The sequence below is a fragment of the Brassica rapa genome, chromosome A06, assembly GCF_000309985.2.
Source record: "Brassica rapa cultivar Chiifu-401-42 chromosome A06, CAAS_Brap_v3.01, whole genome shotgun sequence".
Classification (NCBI taxonomy): Eukaryota; Viridiplantae; Streptophyta; class Magnoliopsida; order Brassicales; family Brassicaceae; genus Brassica; species Brassica rapa.
The window spans coordinates 12,474,305-12,494,010 of NC_024800.2; the positions used below are offsets into that span (position 1 = coordinate 12,474,305).

General features: G+C 29.0%; 3 protein-coding genes across 3 annotated transcripts in view; 1 reads left to right on the forward strand and 2 right to left on the reverse strand.

Annotated features, from left to right (window-relative positions):
* The window catches only part of LOC103873306, a 728,778-nt gene that overhangs the window by 705,752 nt on the left and 3,320 nt on the right, over window positions 1-19,706 (reverse strand). The gene's annotated exons all lie outside the window — the stretch shown is intronic.
* Window positions 11,950-14,237, forward strand: LOC103873669 (xyloglucan endotransglucosylase/hydrolase protein 31). The gene is made up of 4 exons (XM_009152069.3): window positions 11,950-12,224; window positions 13,035-13,135; window positions 13,233-13,450; window positions 13,562-14,237. Exons 1-4 carry the CDS (start codon window positions 12,026-12,028, stop codon window positions 13,920-13,922), a joined length of 879 nt encoding a protein of 292 aa, XP_009150317.1. The 5' UTR covers window positions 11,950-12,025; the 3' UTR covers window positions 13,923-14,237.
* Window positions 15,963-19,593, reverse strand: LOC108872302 (SAL1 phosphatase-like). The gene is made up of 5 exons (XM_033272656.1): window positions 17,872-19,593; window positions 17,711-17,784; window positions 17,463-17,618; window positions 17,147-17,241; window positions 15,963-16,965 (listed from the first exon to the last, which is right to left on the reverse strand). Exons 1-4 carry the CDS (start codon window positions 17,981-17,983, stop codon window positions 17,188-17,190), a joined length of 396 nt encoding a protein of 131 aa, XP_033128547.1. The 5' UTR covers window positions 17,984-19,593; the 3' UTR covers window positions 15,963-16,965; window positions 17,147-17,187.

The window sequence follows — 19,706 nt, forward strand, 5'->3', positions numbered from 1 at the left end:
ATTTTATATATTCAATGTTGTACTTACTGGTAAATTGTAAACTTAAAAAAACTGTGTTTCTTGAAAGTCTATTGGTTAAAATTTGTGAAAATAATTAATTACAAAATGATGCATCAATGATCAAAATTTTAATATGTGCGAAAAAATTAAAATGAATGGAATATTCTACTATATATTAAACGTGAAGTCATTTAAGTTAATTTTGCTTAAGTGTCACTAATATTGGAGTTTTAAAAAAGTTATTTTAATTTGATTGGTTGAAAAGATTTTATTTATTATTTATTTTAATCATATTTAATTAATCATATTTAAATGTAGGAAACCTAGTTTTTCCAAAATCCATTTTTCACCCAACCAAGATTTTATAAAGAATGAATTCCCTAAAATGTAAGGAAACTAGTTTTTTCAAATAACTGTTTCTTTAACATAAAAACCAAAAACAAGTTTTCATGGGTTTTTGACTACTTTGGTTGGCTTTTGAGTTTTTTATTTTCTTATTATTTTATATATTTACCCATTAATATAGGAAAAAAATAAAAATGCTAATTAAAATAAAAATAAAGTTTTGTAAGTTTATTCTATGTACAGATTTGAATCTTACAAAACTTTGTTTTTTGTAGTCACTAGGGTAGGCCTGGGCTACGCCCGAGATTTTCTATAATATTTATTTTTAATTCTATTTTCTATTTGCTTCAGTATTATATATATGCATATTTATATCTTCTCTATTAAAAGAGAAGTACCATTTTTATCTACCATAAAAAAGTCATACTAACTTTATTAGGTCTATTTTATTAATTACATTTATTTAATTATTTACATTAATCTATTAAATATATAAATATGTTAATAATAAATAAATTTTAACTGTAAATTTAAATTTTATCTTTAGTTATAACAAAATATTGTTGAAAAAATCTAACAAAATCTTTCTAAAAATTTAAAATATTTTATTTAAATTAATACCATTAATTAATTTCGTAATAAATAATATATACTATTATACATTAATTTAAATAAATTTTATTATAAAAAAATAAAATAAAATTGTATGCTATTTTTCAAATTTTATAATTATATTCTATATCTTTTTTATTAAAAGAAATACCATAAAAAATTCATACTAGGTCTATTTCATCAATTACATCTATTTGTTTATTTAAGTTAATATATTTAATATATAACATTTCTAAAAAATCTTATAAATTATATAGATATTAATAAATAAATTTTAACTGTAAATTTAAATTTTATTTTTACTTATAACAAAATATGTTGGAAAAAATCTAACAAAATCTTAATAAAATTTTAAAATATTTTTAAATTAATGCAGCGATTGATTTCATAATTAATAATATAGTATTATTATAATCTATTTAGTTACAAAATCCCACAATATATTAAAATAAATAACATAGAAATATAAATTATGCTAAGAAAATATCAGTTCTATAGTAACTAAATAAAATTTTAAAATGTGTTGTATTCAGTCTGTAAAAATTAGAAAAAAATGAAGGAGATTCTCAATTTGTTTATTTCATACTATGAATTTATTTTACCAAACTCGAAAATATATTAATATATAATAACAATTAATAATAAAGTAAAATGTATAAAACAAATCATTATACATTAATAATAATGAATAAGAAACATAACTAATAACATTATAGATTACATAATATATAACACTAGAATGTAAATTATATCTTTGAAAGTTTTGCGATGGTATCTGTTATATATTTATAAAACGAAAATCTACCCGCACGAATGTGCGGGTGAAAAATCTAGTTAATATTATTAAAACATAAATCATTAGAAAATAAATTTAATAATAAAAATTTAACTATTAAAATAATACGTAAATATTACTGTTAATCAATTTTTGTATTATTTAGAAAAATTAATTTTCATCATTTTACTATTTCATGTCTATAAACTATAAGACCTTATGACCAATATAATACTTTGTGATAAGAATATTTTTAAAAAAACTTGTCAATAAAAAAAAACTAATTATTAAAACTAGTTTTATGTAAAGTTAAGTCAAGTTTTTAAAATAATAGACAACTTCTAAAATTAAATAAATTACTGATTAAAACTTTTAAAAAATGATAAATATACAGAAAAATCAAAATTAAAAAAAAAACTCAGAAACAAAAAACCAGAATCTAAAATCACCATTCATGTTTTTGAAAAAACTAAAAACTACTACAAAATCAAAAACCAAAAACTAAAAACTAAAAACTAAAATCCAAAAACTAAAAACTAAAAGCCAAAAATCAAAAACCTAAATCTAAAATCTAACTAAACAATCATCCACTACTACAAGTAACTAAACAACCAAAGTAATATTACAAATAATGATTTATGGTAATTAATTGATTACGACTATATTTCTTTTTCTAAACAACCAACCACACAAAACAAACACATTTTCACCTACTATCTACTTTTACTCGTAATTTCGACGTTAGTTGGATGCAAAATTTGAGGTTGTAATACAATTGTAATTTAACAATTACGAGGAAACTTACCATTCTTCATTTTCGTTAAGATGTCGTGCCATTACATCGATTTACGTCGAAATATATTTGTTGGCGAATTACGACTCGATTACGATGAATATACATTTCGTCCTAACCTCGTAGTACGTTATGTTACGACGACATATATTCGTCGTAAAATGTCAATGTTTTGCTTATGCGCATGTGTTCTTGTACTAGAGGAAGAGAGAAGCAAACAAGGAGAAACAAGGACCAATGATGATGGCGATGATCGTAATCTCAAGAGGAATGGTGATGTAAGTAGCTGACAAGTGACAATTGAACATCAATGTTTTACTGTGATATTGCAATGCTTAAAAAAATGTCTCTAGATTACTGGATTAGTATTTGATGCTGCTGTTCTCGTTGATGTGTACGTGTACACGTTTATGGTATGGTTTAGGAACTGTGATCATCACTATGCTGTTGCTGTTGTTATGTTATTTTTTCTGAAACATGAGCAAATTAAAAATAAACTAAGAAACTTATTTTTTTTAGAAACCAGAAAACACACCATACAGAATATTCACCACATCTAAGCACACAAGAGAAATCTTGAGCAAAAAAATATAGATAAAGTCAACAATATGACATATAACAGAAGTTCAAAGTTAATATAAGGAAGAGACTGGTGTCATTGTTCCTTGCGTAATACGTTGTGTAACGATTATGTAACATTTCGGATTATGGTATATGGAAATGCTTAAAAGAATTGATTTGGCTATCTATGTCCTACTTAAATTTTTGGCCACACATCTGATTAAAAATTTAACCGATCGGGAAGTGATTCTTGATATCTTGCGAGTGTGGCCAAAGTACGGAGAATGGTCATGTGATGATTGCAGCATCAGTAAACAAAACTTTCGAGCCTCCGAAAATTTAGTGCAGCACCCATTGCATGCGACAGGGACCACGGGCCGAGTGAGCGGGCATGGGAGACCCATTATCCCTGGGCGGTGGGGTGTTACAAGTGATATCAGAGCCAAACTCAAACGAATGTGGAGTTAGTGAGAGCTCACACAAACATGGGTAACGATCTTGGGGTGCAACGTAGACGTTTGTGTTCTTCAAGAGGGTGTGAATTATAACATTCTAGTTTGTGGTGTATGGAAAGGTTTAAAAAATTGATTTGACTATCTATGTCTTTAAAGTGAACTTACCTTTTCGGTCACACATCTATTTAGAACTCCAGAGTTAAGCGTGTTTGAACTGAAGTACTGGAGGGATGGTTGACCTATTGGGAAGTGATTCACGATATCATGTGAGTGAGGCTAAAGCACAGGAAAATATCATTTCGTGATTGCAAGGGTAGTAAACAAGACTTTCAAACTTCTGAAAATCAATGCAGCGCCTGTCGCACGGGATAGGGCCAATGGGCCAAGTGAGTGGGCATGGACAGTCGGGACGTTACATATTAATCCTTATGAAGTCTAGCAAATCCTATATCAAAGCATACTGAGATCCTGTAAACACTGGCAATTTGTTTCCGACTCTACTTCTCATCGAACTATGGTAATCCCCAAACAGGGACTCTCCAATCATGTAAAACAATTGTTTTGAGTTTTTTGAAAAAAAAAAAATTATGATACTAATTAATTTTTAATATATGTAGAATAAGAATGAAATAAAAAAATCTGTTAAATATTTATAAATCAATATAATTTTATAATTTATTGAATCTTAGTAACGCAAAAAATGTGTGTAATTTCCAAATTTATATTGTATTAAATGAATTAAAAATTAATTCAAACTATATAAATTGAAAATATTTATTTTCCATATTTTAAATGTATTTTATTTTACTATTTGAAATTATAAATATATTAGGTTAAAATATTGCAATAATACATTAGTATGTATTAACAACTAATACCAAATTAAATTATGTATAAATACATAAATCATTATCTATTAATAGTATCGAAAACATTAATAATGTTATAGAGTTTACAATATATAACACCGTAAATTTTAGTTGTACTACAAGTTTGAAACCACTTTTAAAATTTACCCTTAAAGGATAACCATTTTCATAAATACCTTAATGTTTTTTATAAAACAATATTAAATTAACTCTCCTAAATCATCTATAAATTTTTAAGAATAGTTTATAAAATATTTGTAGAAGTTTATAAACCCAATTTTACCCTCTAAAGACTAAACTCTAAACAAAAATCATTAAACCCTAAACCCAAAAGCTACTGTACATTTTTTATTAAGTGTATTTAAAAATTTAGTGGCCAACTTGAGGTATTTTAAACAATTTCTCCTAAATTTTAAACATTATATTTTCAATGTTTTCTTTAACATTAATGCTATATATATTTATAAAAATTAAAAATTATCCATGCGAGCGTCACTGCAAGAAAACATTAATTTTGAAACTACAAATTGCAACCAAAATAGCAGTTACAAAATTTTAATTTCTAACCAATTTGCAAATGTAATGTGTCATAAGTTAGTCGCAAATATGCAACCAAAGTGTGCAGTTGCAATTTGGTTGTTGTTTTTTAACGCTGATTAATTATGATCTTACAATTATGATATGAGAGATTAAATAGACGATTCAACAACCAACAATACTACATGCCTTATGAAGACCTACGCCTAACTGCATCATCTGAGCCGTCATATGAAGATTCACTTCTGGTTAGATTTACTTGTACCATGTTGAAGATCCCTTGTAAGCCTTTCTTCTGTAGTCTGCATAATTGTTTAATAAATCGCTCTCTCCGGGATTTGAAACCTGGATTTCCTGTAATCTGCAATAAATTACATAGTCTGGGATTCGAACCCCAGACTTGGGTGTAGAAGCCTTTAACCCTTAACCAGTAGGCTATCCACAACAATTTGGTTGTTTATTTGAGAGCGATATAAAACTCTTTTGCGACTATACAAGGAGGTAGCAAAATATATTAATTTACAACTGATTTATGAATATGTATCTAGTCACAAACACTTATTTCAAAATTAGTCATTAATATAATTTAAATACAGTTTCGCAAAGTTGTAAGCGCATGACTGGTTTTTCTGTTACCACCAGCAAACACAGCTTTTGCGGTCAGTAGCGGTTGTTGGCGTTTTGCAACAATCACAGAAAAGACCATAAATCATTTCAAGCTGCTCTAAACTTTTGAAATTCAAAAACTGGTTCCAGCTAGAGTTTGAGGTTGTGGGAGATTGCGGGAGACCAAAATATTTTTTTTTTCCAGTGATATAAATATGAAAATAAAAATGTTCAATAAAATTTAAAATTGAAATAAGAAATTTTTATCTATTTTTCATTTATATTATAAAAATTAAAAACAAAAATATTTTTATAATTTAAAAAAGTATAAATTTATAAATATAATTTTTATATTTATTAGAATAATATTATTTTTAATATTTTATAATTATATAAAATGTAAATATTATTAGTTTTTTATTTAAAGCATTTGATAGTTAACCATTTATAAGTATCCCATCCGCAAACGCCCGTAACCGTAACTGTAGCAGTTACACCAGTCAGACCCTAAATATTTTTTCTATTGCTTTTGCGATTTACAGTTATAAAAATACATGTTTTACACGTAGAGGACATATATACATATCTAATCTTAGAAAAGAAAAGAATCAATTCTTTGTAGGAACAAAATCATGATGTAATGGTTACTACGATAACAAAATTGCAGTAGATTGGTTGACTGTTAAAGTGAATCCAGTTTAAAGTATCATTCCGATGTTGAAGATGATGTTGAAACGGAAGATGAATTATTATTACCTGTTGAAGATAAAACCAAGCAAGTGACAAATAATAATTAACTGATATATGTATTAGTAATAAGTTTCTCATTTTCGATGGAACATAACTATGTAGAATAAGTACTTCTTTTATTTTAACTTTTTAAGTCCTCATTATTCTACACGAATACAGAATATAAAGTAACTTTTCAGGCATCTACTATACAAACCATATTAAGGGAGAATAGTTTGAATGATATACATGTGGTAAATGTTCTAGTCATGGAGCAGTTTCCTAGCTTGAATGTAATTGATACAATAAAATTTTGTTTGCCACTATTTTGCAACTACAATAGTGGAGGAGTCGTAAACTAGCAGCAAATATTATGTATATTAGTATATACTCCCCCGTTTCATTAAGTTAAATGTTTTAGAAAAAATAATTGTTTTAAAAGATAGACTTTTGTATTTTTTATGAAAAAGTTGTGATTTTCAAGAAAATTATTTGACTTTAATAAATTATTATTGGTTAAAAAATATTAAAAATTAAAAATTATAGAAAATGATACATTTATTATAGTGATTTAATATTTTTTTTAATGTATGTGAAAACACTAAAAAGTCTCTCATTGTGAAACGGAGAGAGTATTAAGTTATTGTGTTGTATAAACCGAAGGTTACAAGTGATAGATTTTCTAGTCATAACGCAGCTCTCTAACTCAAAAAAAAAATGAATGTTTTATTTACCTAGTTTGTGACTGTTTTAACACTATGTACCTAAATGAGTCACGAAATAGTGGTAATCTTTGTAACTTATTTGCGACTACAATTGCATTTATCTCAGAACCTCTTTACATAACTTTTTTTATTTATATTTAATTTATTTAATTTTTGGGGGAATCACAATCTCATGAAATGGCTCAGACTAATCTTCATATGGGTGTGCGGTCTAAGGATGAACTCTTACTCTGGATAATTAAATGTATCGTAAAATATGACCATATCCGCGTGCCACAAAATGAAATGTATTAAGGTGCCTTCGAATCTTGGTTGCTTAGCAAACCAAAGTCCGCCTACCAATAGAACACTGCCTTGTGGTTACGTAGCATAAGTTCACAAGATGTTTTACTCTGTATTACTAGAAAATAGTCTAACAAATTCAAGAACTAATCTTATTTGTATATAGACTCATTCATAATATTGGGATATTAACACAAGAATACAAAACAAATGTAACACATTTGCATTACTTTCATTTATAATCATTTTGTTTATAAATTTGGTATTAACAAATTTTATTTTATATATTGTATTTAACTACATATTTTGTATAAAAAGAAGTTACCTTCTTTTTTTTTATCGTCAAAAGGAAGTTACCTTTATAATACAATATTTAGGATATAGAGTTTGGTCTGGAACTCTTTTGTCACTACAAACATAAAAGAGTCACAAAGAAGTTACAAATTAATTGACATTGCAGTTGACTCGGGTACTATAATTCTTGGTATCAACAGATATGCCACAGTCGCGGAAGCAGCCTCGTATGGGCAATGCAACATCAGAAGATGTCGCAGCTGTCACCTACAGGCGATAATAGCTGCCATCAACTCTGTTCCACCCCCGGTAGAAGATGCAGGAGGCAACCGTGTGCTATGGAAACATGGAGATGATAACTACAAACCTTGGTTCTCATCATCCAGAAACCTTGGTTCTCATCATCAAATTCGAGTTCACAGGAATGTTATGGAGTGGAGTGAAATAATATGGTTCTCGGAAGCAATGCCACAGTTCTCGTTTATATCGTGGCTGGCTGTGCAGAACAGGCTTTCAAGAGGGGATCGAACTAGAGCGTAGGGCGAGGTTCAGGTCTGCAGGCTCTGTGGAACCAGATGAAACCCGAGACCACATATTCTTTGCATCTCGTACTCTTATACTCTCTGGACTGACCTGGTTGGATGTTTCCTTCCTCGGCCAAGTCCTGACTGGAACATCACCATGAATACCCTGCTATGTCCTCGTCGTAATAAGGTTGACTCCTACATGCTTCGGCTGGCTTTTCAAAGATCAATCTATTCACTGTAGAGAGAACGCAATGGTTGAAAGAATAACAACCCTTGAAACTCGCCGGCTCAGCTAGTGAAGTCGCTAGACAGGACCATCGGAAACAGAATCTCCTCCATCCGGCTCAGGAACCCTGAGTTTCATAGCCTGCTGATACAAAGATGGCTGGGAAATAATTAAATAGTTGTATTGCAGTAGCATTTTAAAGTTTCAGTACTGTTAAACTTTTTTTTTGTTGATATATAAATTTAACATTTCAAAAAAAAATTGTCACGATTTGGTAACCATTTATACTTTGTAACTTATTTGTAACCCCATACAGTAGTCTACTCGCAAATTATACCATTACGATTGTATTGTTAGTTGTTCCAATTATAATATGGTCATTTTGTCTTACTATATATCATTACAAATTTATCAAATAAACTCAAAAAATGATTGATTCTTATATAAACTAAAGCCATTCCTAAGATTTGGACACGATAGAAATCTCCACGAAACATATTAGGCTTGGACATTCGGGTCTTCGGGTCGGGTTCTGATCGGGTCTTGTCGGGTCCGGGCATTCCGGTTTGGATTATAGTTAAAAATTATAAATTATTTGCCATCCAGGTCTTCCGGTTTGGATTTTAGTTAAAAATTATAAATTATTTGTCATCCACGTCTTCCGGTTTGGATTTTAGTTAAAAGTTATTCAGTTAGACTGTTTTAGGAAATTATACTGAATATAAATCATATGTTTTCGTTAACTTAGATCATCTCCAATGTATTTCCCTATTTTTTTCTTTAAAATAGGAGAACTCTATAATAGAGATGGATTTGTCTCCAATGTATTCTTCTATTTCTTCGTCTAAAAAGGAATATTTTTGATATATTCTTTTCTAATTTTACAAATAGTACATTTTACTTGTAAAAGTTGAAAACCAACCTAATTTAGTTTAACATTCATAAAATTATGATATTATTTACACTGAATATCCTTAAGAAACTATTATGTAAATAAAAAAGATGATTATATATTTATATAAACAGTATATTTTCACTAAAAATATTTATTTTGGTTATAATTGTTAAAGTAAAAAGTTAAAGGATTATTTTGTGAATAAAAAAGTATGTCTCTATAATGCTATTTCTTCCTCTATTCTTATTTTCTCTTTTTCTCTTTAAATCTCTTACACTTCCTCTGTCTCTTTATCCATCAAAATTATTATCGGTAAATCGCTGAGAGGTGGTGATAGCCGTCATGGTGCTCGTGGAATAAACTGTTTCACGCGAAGGAATTCGTCCAGTTCGAGAAGATTGCTATCCTTTCGTATACTCAGATCTACCCTGGGGACGAGCTTTTTCTAACGTCCACGTGTAGTTGCAAAAACGTCTTAAAAAACTTATTTACCATTATTTTATCAAAATTAATGTTTTTTTTTGTAAAGCGTGTGATCAAACTCTAGTTATATATTTTAAAAAAAATCATTACTATGAAAAGAGAAATCATTTAAGTGACTTATGGTTACATCTACGTTTATATGTGAAATTTAAAATTTGTTATGGTTGTAAATGTATACGGATTTATAAATCATACATAATTACTTTCGCTTTTTTTCCTTTACTTGATGGTTAGGATATTATTGTGTTTTCACTTGTTAAAATATAATAAAAAGTAATTTTACAATCAATTACTTTTTTTTTACAACAAAAAGCTATGAAACTAAGAAGGTTTCTGGTCCGAAAGCCACCTCAGAGGAACTGAATCAACATAAACCATAACAGATGGCGAAGTCCTATCACCTCGTGCCAGCTTGTCCGCCAGAGTATTTTGCGTCCTTGATATATGCTGGATGATAAAGTTAAGAAAGAATTCCTTACATCGCAGAAATTCTTCCATGTGTGTAGTGAACGCCGACCATTCAACCAATTACTTGAACCAATTATAATGTTGGGTTCATATAAAAAGAAGATTTGTAGTGACTTAAGTTGATGTTACTGAACTATCCTTAAATCTCACACCTCTTTGACCCAAAAAAAAAAAAATCTCACACCTCTTCTAAAAGTATAACACTAAAAATTTTGATTATCAAACTATTTGAAGTTAAAAATTAAATTTTTAATATTTCAAATTATTATTAAGAGTTAATATTGTGAACACAATATATATTTTAATATAATATTTATACTCGCAAAATTGCAGAAACACCTAATTTATATTATAATGTTTCACTAGTTTCTATTATAATATAATTTATATTTCTATGCACAGTACGTTAAAGTTTTGTTCATCAATATAATTGGTTTATTAAATATTAGCTTTTAGGATAAGAATTATGTTCACTATATATAGTAAAATTAATACCTACACCTAGGGATGGACACAAATCAAATATATAAATTTTAATGGTATTCGTGATTTGATCTGTTTTATTCAAATAATCTATTATTAAATATAGATGTTGAAAAGAAAGTATCATTTTCTTGAATTTTTAATTTTTGTTCTCTGTTTCTTGATTATTTCATATTAGGTAATAACCGCGTTTTGCGCAGAGTTAAATACGTTTTTAAAACTATACATTATATATTTGTTACACGTACAATACATTATACCACATTTATTGTAATGACATCAAACATAATAATATATTTGAGTGTTTTTAATATTTTATATATTAATAGTAGATATGAAATTATTAGCTTTGTGAAATATATCTAACATATGTGTTGGGTTTTATGCTAAGTTTAAGCATAATATTAAACGGACTAAATGATTGTTTAAAAATCTAATGTGTTAAAAATGAGCTTGGCCAAATTTGTCAAGTATTTTAATTTTTTGGAGAAGAAAATAGTCACTAATAGAAGAAAAATGAAAAAGTGATTTGGTTTTCTGGGAACGGTTCGTTAGAGCTATTGCCGACTTGATTTTTCTTAAATTATTGATCACAAAATTTTAAATGTAAGACTTTTAACAAGTTTAGTAATTAAAAATTGTTTTTAAAAATTCAAAATGTAACATATGCCAAACATATAAATTTTATTCTATAATATGATTGCTTTATTTTATATTATTAAAATAAATTAAACAAAAATGATGAAGGATAAAACAATAGTTACACAATATTTATTATTCGAAATCATTAATTATAATATATATTTTAATCATGTTAGGTAATTCTATAGTTTTTATTTTAGGAAAGATGGAAACTATCCTTTTGTATATTAATAATTATTTTATGATTAGTTTAATAAAAAAATATAGTATATGTTTATATGGATCAACTTAATATTTTAGTGATTCTAAGAATCATTCTAGTGTTTCTAAGAATTATTATAGTGATTATACATGTCATAGTTAAAATGTTGTAATATTTTTTTTTAATATACAGAGGATATTCATGTAAGTCGACATGAAATGTTCATATTTGACATGGGAGATCAATCCACAAGGCCCATCCAACCATCGGTTATTGATTAATTCATATATTTAAGTAAGTTGACATGAAATGTTGATATTTGGCATGGGCTCAGTCCAAAAGGCCCATCAAATCAACGGATAACAGATTAACAGTCACTCACTCCGATAACTGTAGGACCTACATTCCCTCTATTTATACAGACCTGTGTTCTCCACTTTTCTTCATTCATTCATAAATATATCTATTACCCCTTTTCTAGTAACCACTCAAAAGACTTTACTTCACTCTCTCCAAATGGCTTTTCCTCTTATTCTTTTAGCTTTCGTAGTTTTGTGTTCCAGTGGCTACAGCCAACGTTCTCCTTCGCCGGGATACTACCCGAGTTCTCGAGTACCAACTTCACCTTTTGATCGTGATTTTCGGACCCTATGGGGCTCTCAACACCAGCGGACAGAGCAAGACGTTATCACTCTTTTGCTGGACAAATCATCTGGTCTTTTTCTTTAGTCTTTATCTTTTCGTTTGCAATTAAGATTTTGTGGACTTAATTCGTGGTCCATGTTTTATATACACGTTTAAAAAAAGTTATGCTATCCATTTTAGAATAATCTATCTTGTTAAAATTGAAGTACCAATATGAACTAACTTTTCAAACTACCTCTTAATTACACCTAATAGCACTGGAAACTAACTAATCTTAATTTTTAGCATTAATTAATTTTAACCAAAAAAATTCTTAAAAATATGATCAATTAATTTTATTTATGGTCAACTTTAATGACAATATATCTTAACAATTTAAATATTAATGTACATAAATAATATAAATCTAGCATAAAATAAATAAATACTCAAATAATTACTTACTTATTGTATTACTAATAATTTCATATGCTCTAAAAGTTCAAAAATACAAAATAACATTCAATACTGTATATAATTAGTATATAATAAAAACAAAATATTCAACACAAATAATAATCGAATGCTAATATCAGAATTTTTATATACAAGAAACATATACTGTTTTTAAAAGTTAAAACAAATACTCGAATACGAATGTATCCCGTGCGGATCAAAATCTAGTTAAAAGTTAAAACACATAAAATAATATCAGTTAATGCAAATTTAATTTGAATCAATTTAGGAAGTGACGATTTCTGTATATCTTTGTCAAATGCACGCATTAGTTTCAAATGTTATTTAGTACAGCGCAGGACTTGTAAAACTGTGTCGGTAGCATATATTTATTGTTTTTTGAAGTATTTAATTGATTAATAGTAGTAGCTGTGATTATGAACAGGGAGTGGATTCAAGTCTCTTCGTTCGTACAAGTCGGGCTACTTTGGTGCTTCTATTAAGCTCCAATCAGGCTACACAGCTGGAGTTGATACATCTCTCTACGTAAAAGTTACTTTAAACTTTTAGATATAAACTAACTCATAATCAAAATATATGAACTAGTCGCGTTATTAACATTCCTAACACCTTTGGATTCAAGCTCTCCAACAATCAAGAACATCCCGGAGACCACGACGAGGTTGATATCGAATTTCTAGGAACAACGCCAGGGAAACCTTATAGCCTTCAGACGAATGTATTCGTCAGAGGAAGTGGTGACCGAAATGTTATTGGGAGAGAAATGAAATTCAATTTGTGGTTCGACCCTACTCAAGATTTCCACCATTACGCAATTTTGTGGAACTCTAATCAAATTGTGTACGTCAAGATCAAATTTTATATGTTTAGACGATATGGTTATGATACTTCATTATATTCATCTGTTACGTTTGGATACGCTAAATTGGTCGATATTTTTCATATATGTAGATTCTATGTAGATGATGTACCGATACGTACGTATGACAGAAAGAATGAAGCTATCTTCCCTACAAGGCCGATGTGGTTGTACGGATCGATATGGGATGCGTCAGACTGGGCCACGGAAAATGGAAGGATCAAAGCCGACTATCGATACCAACCATTTATTGCTAAGTACACAAACTTTAAATTAGCGGGATGCACAGCAGAGGGGTCTAGCTCATGCACACCGCCATCGGCTTCACCTATGGGGAATCGAGGGTTAAGCCAGCAACAAATGGGGGCGATGGCATGGGCACAGAGGAACTTCTTGGTCTATAATTATTGCCATGACCCTAAAAGAGACCACACCCAAACACCAGAATGTTAAACGAAACAAACAAACGAAAAGGTTTTAAAACATTTGTTATGCATTATCAATCATACATTAAGTTAATAATGGGTGGTATTGAGACGGGTCCACACTGGAAAAGTAGAGTGCAGCAGTTGAGCGTCCGATCCTCCATGATTTGAGATTATTATAAAAGGTTATTTATAATCTTGTTTTGTCCCATTGTAATATCCTAATAATTGTGGCAATATTGTGTGATGTTTCTAATATATGGTATTGTATTGTCTTTTTTGTTGAAAGCTATGTTATTGTATTATTGTGTGACCCAAAAAAAGAGAAAGTGGTTCTTTTGAAGGTAGCTTGAATTATATGTTGGATTATATATTAACAAGTGGAACTACAATCGACATACTTCGTAACTGAGGATATATAGACACTTTGGAAACAAAACAGGAAGAGGATAAACAGTGATTGTAACAGTGCAGATTATTGTTGATTAGTGAATAACAAACTAAATTATAAAATAGCTTTAGGTGATGATTTTTAGCAGCTATCAAGAGTTAAAAGACACACACACATAGATATATGTGTGCAACAAATCTTTGACAAAATAAATATCGACCTAATTGTTTTGCATACAGAACTGGAAAAAGTACCGAGATAGATTATGGAAAACATACTCCAACATTTGACTTGTTAAAATTTTTGGACGGATTGCAAGGACTTGAATGCAATGATAAAAGATCCATAATTCTGATCAAATTTTGTAACAAAATTAGAAGCGATTAACACTTTTCAGACATGTTTTCTAAAATTCAAGATCTCTCATATTCCAAAAGTACAAAATAGGATGGTTGATTCTTTAACTATGACTATTCGTTTTTTTCATAGAAATCTTTATTTCATTAATTGTTTTATTCCGGTCTGATTATCTAGACCACTTCAAGTTTGAGTAATAAAATAGACGTTTGTCGCAGAAAAAAGAACTACCACTGTACTTTCAACCTGGGTCATGTTATAAACTTATAAGCCTTTAGAGTAGGTTTTATACAGGACATACAAACGAAATCGACAGTGTGAAATGCTTTTTTTTTAATTAAATGTTTGAGCGGTAGGAAATGTTGACTTACATAGATAGTGTTTCAAAAAAAAAAAAAATCTTATAGATTATCTGATAGCGATGCAATCTCCCCTCCCAAGGAATTATGAAACAAAATGCGGTAGTGGCGATGTTTTAATTTTTCAGTATACTTTTTTTGGAAATGTACACACATTGCAAAAAAAAATTTATATATACGAGTGAATTGACAAAACCTACTTATATTCGATTCAATTAACAAAACAGTAATGTAGACGTGTCATTAAACAATTTAATCATAATCTAGAGCGAAGGACAATGCTGCACGTCAGAAGCGACGACGAAGATGGTGGCCCATTTTCTCAATGTCGAAAGAGATAGTGAAAAGTGTGGACCCCATTCTTATTCTCGAAGATTTCATTACCTTGTTAAGTTATGAATGAGAATATAAGATTATGAATCATTGTTGTCTTTTTCAAACAAGTTAATTACTTAATTTAATGGGTGGAATCCCCTTAGCCTACTGATTAAAGTTTTAAGGCTTCTACACCTAAGTCTGAGATTCGAATCCCAGACTATGCAATTTATTGCAGATTACAGGAAATCCAGGTTTCAAATCTCGGAGAGAGCGGTTTATTAAACAATTATGCAGACTACAGAAGAAATGCTTACAAGGGATCTTCAACATAGTGCAAATAAATCTGGCCAAAAGTAAATCTTCATAGGACGGCTCATATGATGCAGTTAGACGTAGGTCTTTATAAGGCAGGTAGTATTATCGGTTGTCGAATCGTCTATGTAATCTTTTTCATATCGTAATTGTAATATCTTAATAAATCAACGTAAAAAAAAATTATTTAATTTAATGGAAAATGAAAACTTATTTCGAACAAACTAGCTAAATTTACACTCTGTGTTCTTTTTAAATACCATTTTAAAATTTTTACTTTGTTTAAATATACCGTTCGTTTTCCAGCGACTCTCTATCAATTATTTTCCTCTTTTTAATTTCAAATCGCTGAGAGATAAATTTAATTTTCTTTTGTTGTTGTAATAGATCTTTGATCATTTCCACGACTATGTTTTTTTGGGTTTATCGATTTACTTTCGTTTTTGGCGATTTTTTGTCCATCAATCTCAGTTGAAGAGATCTTCAAAATTTTATTTATTTATTTACTAGAATTGAATTTAGTGTCTTCCACTTTTTATTTAAATATTTTCGATGATTTGACCAGTTTCTTCTATATACCATTCACTTTCACCTCTCTTTTGACGAATCTCTCTTCTTTTGCCAGTAAACTGGTTATGGGGTTAAAGAAAGTATTTTTGATTGAGAATTGATGTGAATCGCTCCAGCGATTTGTGAAGTCGATTAAGAAGAGTTGGTGTTTCTATGGTCCAACAAATGTGGTTGTTAGTTTTGGCTCATGCATTCTTTGTTGCGGAATTTCCGGTGAATCAAAGTAGTTTTGATCAAGTATTCGAGGTTAGCTTAGAAAGTATCATGGTAAAAGTAAATAGAGCAGCGACAAAGAATATAAGAGCATCATTATTCTAAAGAAGAAGTCTCCTAATTAATTTTTAATACTATTTAAGTAGTAAATTTGGTTAAAAGAGTTAGTTAAGAACTTTCAACTTTTATATCCTTCATTGCAAGTCTCTTATTAAATAAGATTCTTAAAAAAAAAATTATTAACCAATTGACCTCTTCTTGGTTCTGAGTTTGTGAAAAGACCAACACCTTGCAGATTTCAATCACTACAAATTCTGAAACTTTGCTACTCTTGCAAGGTCACAAGATATTTCTTAAAGACAAAACCAACTTCAGAGAACACATTCATGGAAGGAATAAAAATACTTGCTGATACCTTTGGAGTAATGATCCGAGTAAAAGGATCTCCAAGAGTAGAGAGCATAGCTTTGATCTTTCCATAAGCAGCATTTACTGATCTTAGGAAACATCTCCACCATCGTTTGCTAAATACACTTTTCCTCAGATTCATTCTACAAAATTAATCATCAAAATCTAAAAAAACATTACACTGATGATTGAAAGTTGGATCAAAGAATATTTCTCTAATCAAACCCCAAACTTCCGCAAGATTTCTCTGTACTGCAGTCATCTTAACAACACATCAAAAACAGAGTGCTCTGTAATTTAGTAATAAAACTAAAACTTTATCACCTCATGAGCGCGTGATGATGGGGAAAACGATGGTCAGAGACTCAGTGACGGCTGGAGACGCGGACTTGCTGTCCACCACGAATAGGAAGAAAACTCTTCGACAAGTAGAATCACACAAAACTTTAGCTCTACGAAAGCTAACTAAGAGAGAGAAATCTCTGCAAATATGTAAGCTCTAGCTCCAAACAAGACTTTCTCTATAACCCCACACCAATCCGTTGAGAAAAATAACATCGCACAAAAATGCATTACAGCACAACACATTTTTTTTTGAAATACGATTTGAAGTAAATCAGAAGAGAAAAGGAACGCGCACCTTTATGCCACAGTCAATGGCTCTGAGAATATCATCTGTTGATAAAGTAGAGTCAATGGGTTTGAGTATATCCTCAGTAGCCAAAGTGTCGTTGACGAGTTTAGTGATGCGCTCGAGAATATCCTGAGAACCATCCTTGCGTAGATCCGCTGAGTCCTATATACATAGACAATGTGACTGAGGCTTAAAACATGAAACACTCAAGATAAGTAATGTGAGAGAGACATGTACATAAAGTTTTTATTCGCCTCTTCAGCCACCAATGAAAAGGGTTCAGAGCTGAGTTCCCTTTGTAAGAGTAAACTAACAACTGCTTGTGAACCTGAAATATAACATCAAAAGACAGTTACTTGTCCATAGTTATTGGATATGCAATTACATTTCAATCTCAGGTAAGATTCAAACTAACCATAATCAGTAACAGTCACTGGACTTTTATCAGATTTTGATTGAACATCAGACTGCAACAAGGCCTTTTGAACTTTCTGAATCAACCAACCAACAAAAGAGATGATTATCATCCAACAAATCTAAACCTAAACTCGGAATATTACAAAATGGGTTTTCTAAAAGAATCAAACTTTAAGAGTTCTGAGACAGGAGCAGAAGCACCAAAACCCCGATAATGATGCTCTAAGAGATTTGGAAAGTGAATTCGTTGTAATGGAAAAGAAGCTTTTTCGACAGTTGTATATGTCGTCTCCTCTTTGAAGAACACTTGTAAGTTACGTGATTTTCTTTGAAGCCTCCACAGTTAACACGTGTTACATACCGCTTCCAATTATAATTAACTTAATTATGCAATCTTTCTATCGTTTTTGTACGCTTGTAAAAATCCTTTGAACCGAATGAAATGCAACGATGTTGTCCCAAAAAAATTGTTTTCTCCAAAATTTAGGCAATATATTTACAACTTATTTTACGTACCGTTGTACTAATAAGTATGGTACTAGTTTCCATAGTTTATGTGTAAAGCTGTAACACCTGCATTTTTATTCTTCTGTTTGTTTTTGTTTTTCCTTTTTCATTTGATTTGATGTGTAATTTTATTAAATATGATTCCCTCAAATAATTCTGTTAGTAAGAACACATATATTTTCTGTAAATACCCTAATTTTAATTTTTAAACAAACTATTTTTAAAAGAAAGTTAAAAGTTTAATATCTAAGTCGATTCTATATTAAATTATAAAATAAAAGCATATTAATAAAAATGTATATAATGATGAATAATATATTTTTAATATGAAAATGGTGGTTTTTATAGACTCATTGGCATGTAAAATACACAATAAACTAGGTGAAGATCCGCGCTTTGCGCAGAATGAAGACCCAAAATGAATAGTATATATACAAATTACTTTTATATATTATTATGTATTTTGTCTTCATTACGTATTATGAAATAATAAATATATTGAATAATTGAGAAACAAATAACTATTATGTATATATTAAACTGGAGTTATCACATAAATCAAAATAATCCCTCTTGTTTATTTACAATAATTTTATTGGTAAGTAAATAAAAAAATCATTTTATTTATTTTATATGTTATATAATTAAATTTAAATAATATTGACATAAATATATAGTATATTTTAATATGGATATTTATTAATTGAGGCTTCCTGCTCATATAATTTTATTTACATTTGTATATTTGTTGTACCAAAAACTAAACCATTAATCACAAAATCAGTGTGAGATTTTTAATAATTTAAGTAATTTATAATCATTTTTAATTCAATGAAAATTTTAAAATTAAAATATTAAGGCCTCAAAATTTTGCAATGAAAATTTTGAAATTAAAATATTTATGTATTTTTATATGGTATATAGTTTAGCTTTAATAATATTAATATATATATATTTAATCTGAATATATATTAAATGAAACTTATGATTCATATGACTTTATGATCATTGTATCATGTTATAACGAAAACAAAGTTAAACCATTGATCATAAATTTTTTAAAGTGAGACTTTTAACAATATTAATAAAATATAGTCTTTTGAAAAAAATCATAATATAACATATAAGAAAACATATAAATTTTTTATTATATGATTAATGTGAATGTTTAGTTTATTTAAAGAATATAAAATTAAACAAAAATAATGAAGGAAACAAAAACAGTTATCAAATCCTTATTATTTAAAATCATTAATTATCATATATTTCTTTAATCATATTAGGTAGTTCTGGAGTTTTTATTTAAGGAAAGAAAGAAGAATATAT

Excerpts from the sequence above, each read along its gene's own strand:
- LOC103873669 (XM_009152069.3), top strand. The coding sequence starts at position 12,026 with ATGGCTTTTCCTCTTATTCTTTTAGCTTTCGTAGTTTTGTGTTCCAGT. Across the intron at positions 12,225-13,034 it reads TTTGCTGGACAAATCATCTG|GGAGTGGATTCAAGTCTCTT; the intron begins GTCTTTTTCTTT and ends GATTATGAACAG. Across the intron at positions 13,451-13,561 it reads TGGAACTCTAATCAAATTGT|ATTCTATGTAGATGATGTAC; the intron begins GTACGTCAAGAT and ends TCATATATGTAG.
- LOC108872302 (XM_033272656.1), bottom strand. The coding sequence starts at position 17,983 with ATGATAATCATCTCTTTTGTTGGTTGGTTGATTCAGAAAGTTCAAAAG. Across the intron at positions 17,785-17,871 it reads AGTGACTGTTACTGATTATG|GTTCACAAGCAGTTGTTAGT; the intron begins GTTAGTTTGAAT and ends GTTATATTTCAG. Across the intron at positions 17,619-17,710 it reads TTTCATTGGTGGCTGAAGAG|GACTCAGCGGATCTACGCAA; the intron begins GCGAATAAAAAC and ends CTATGTATATAG.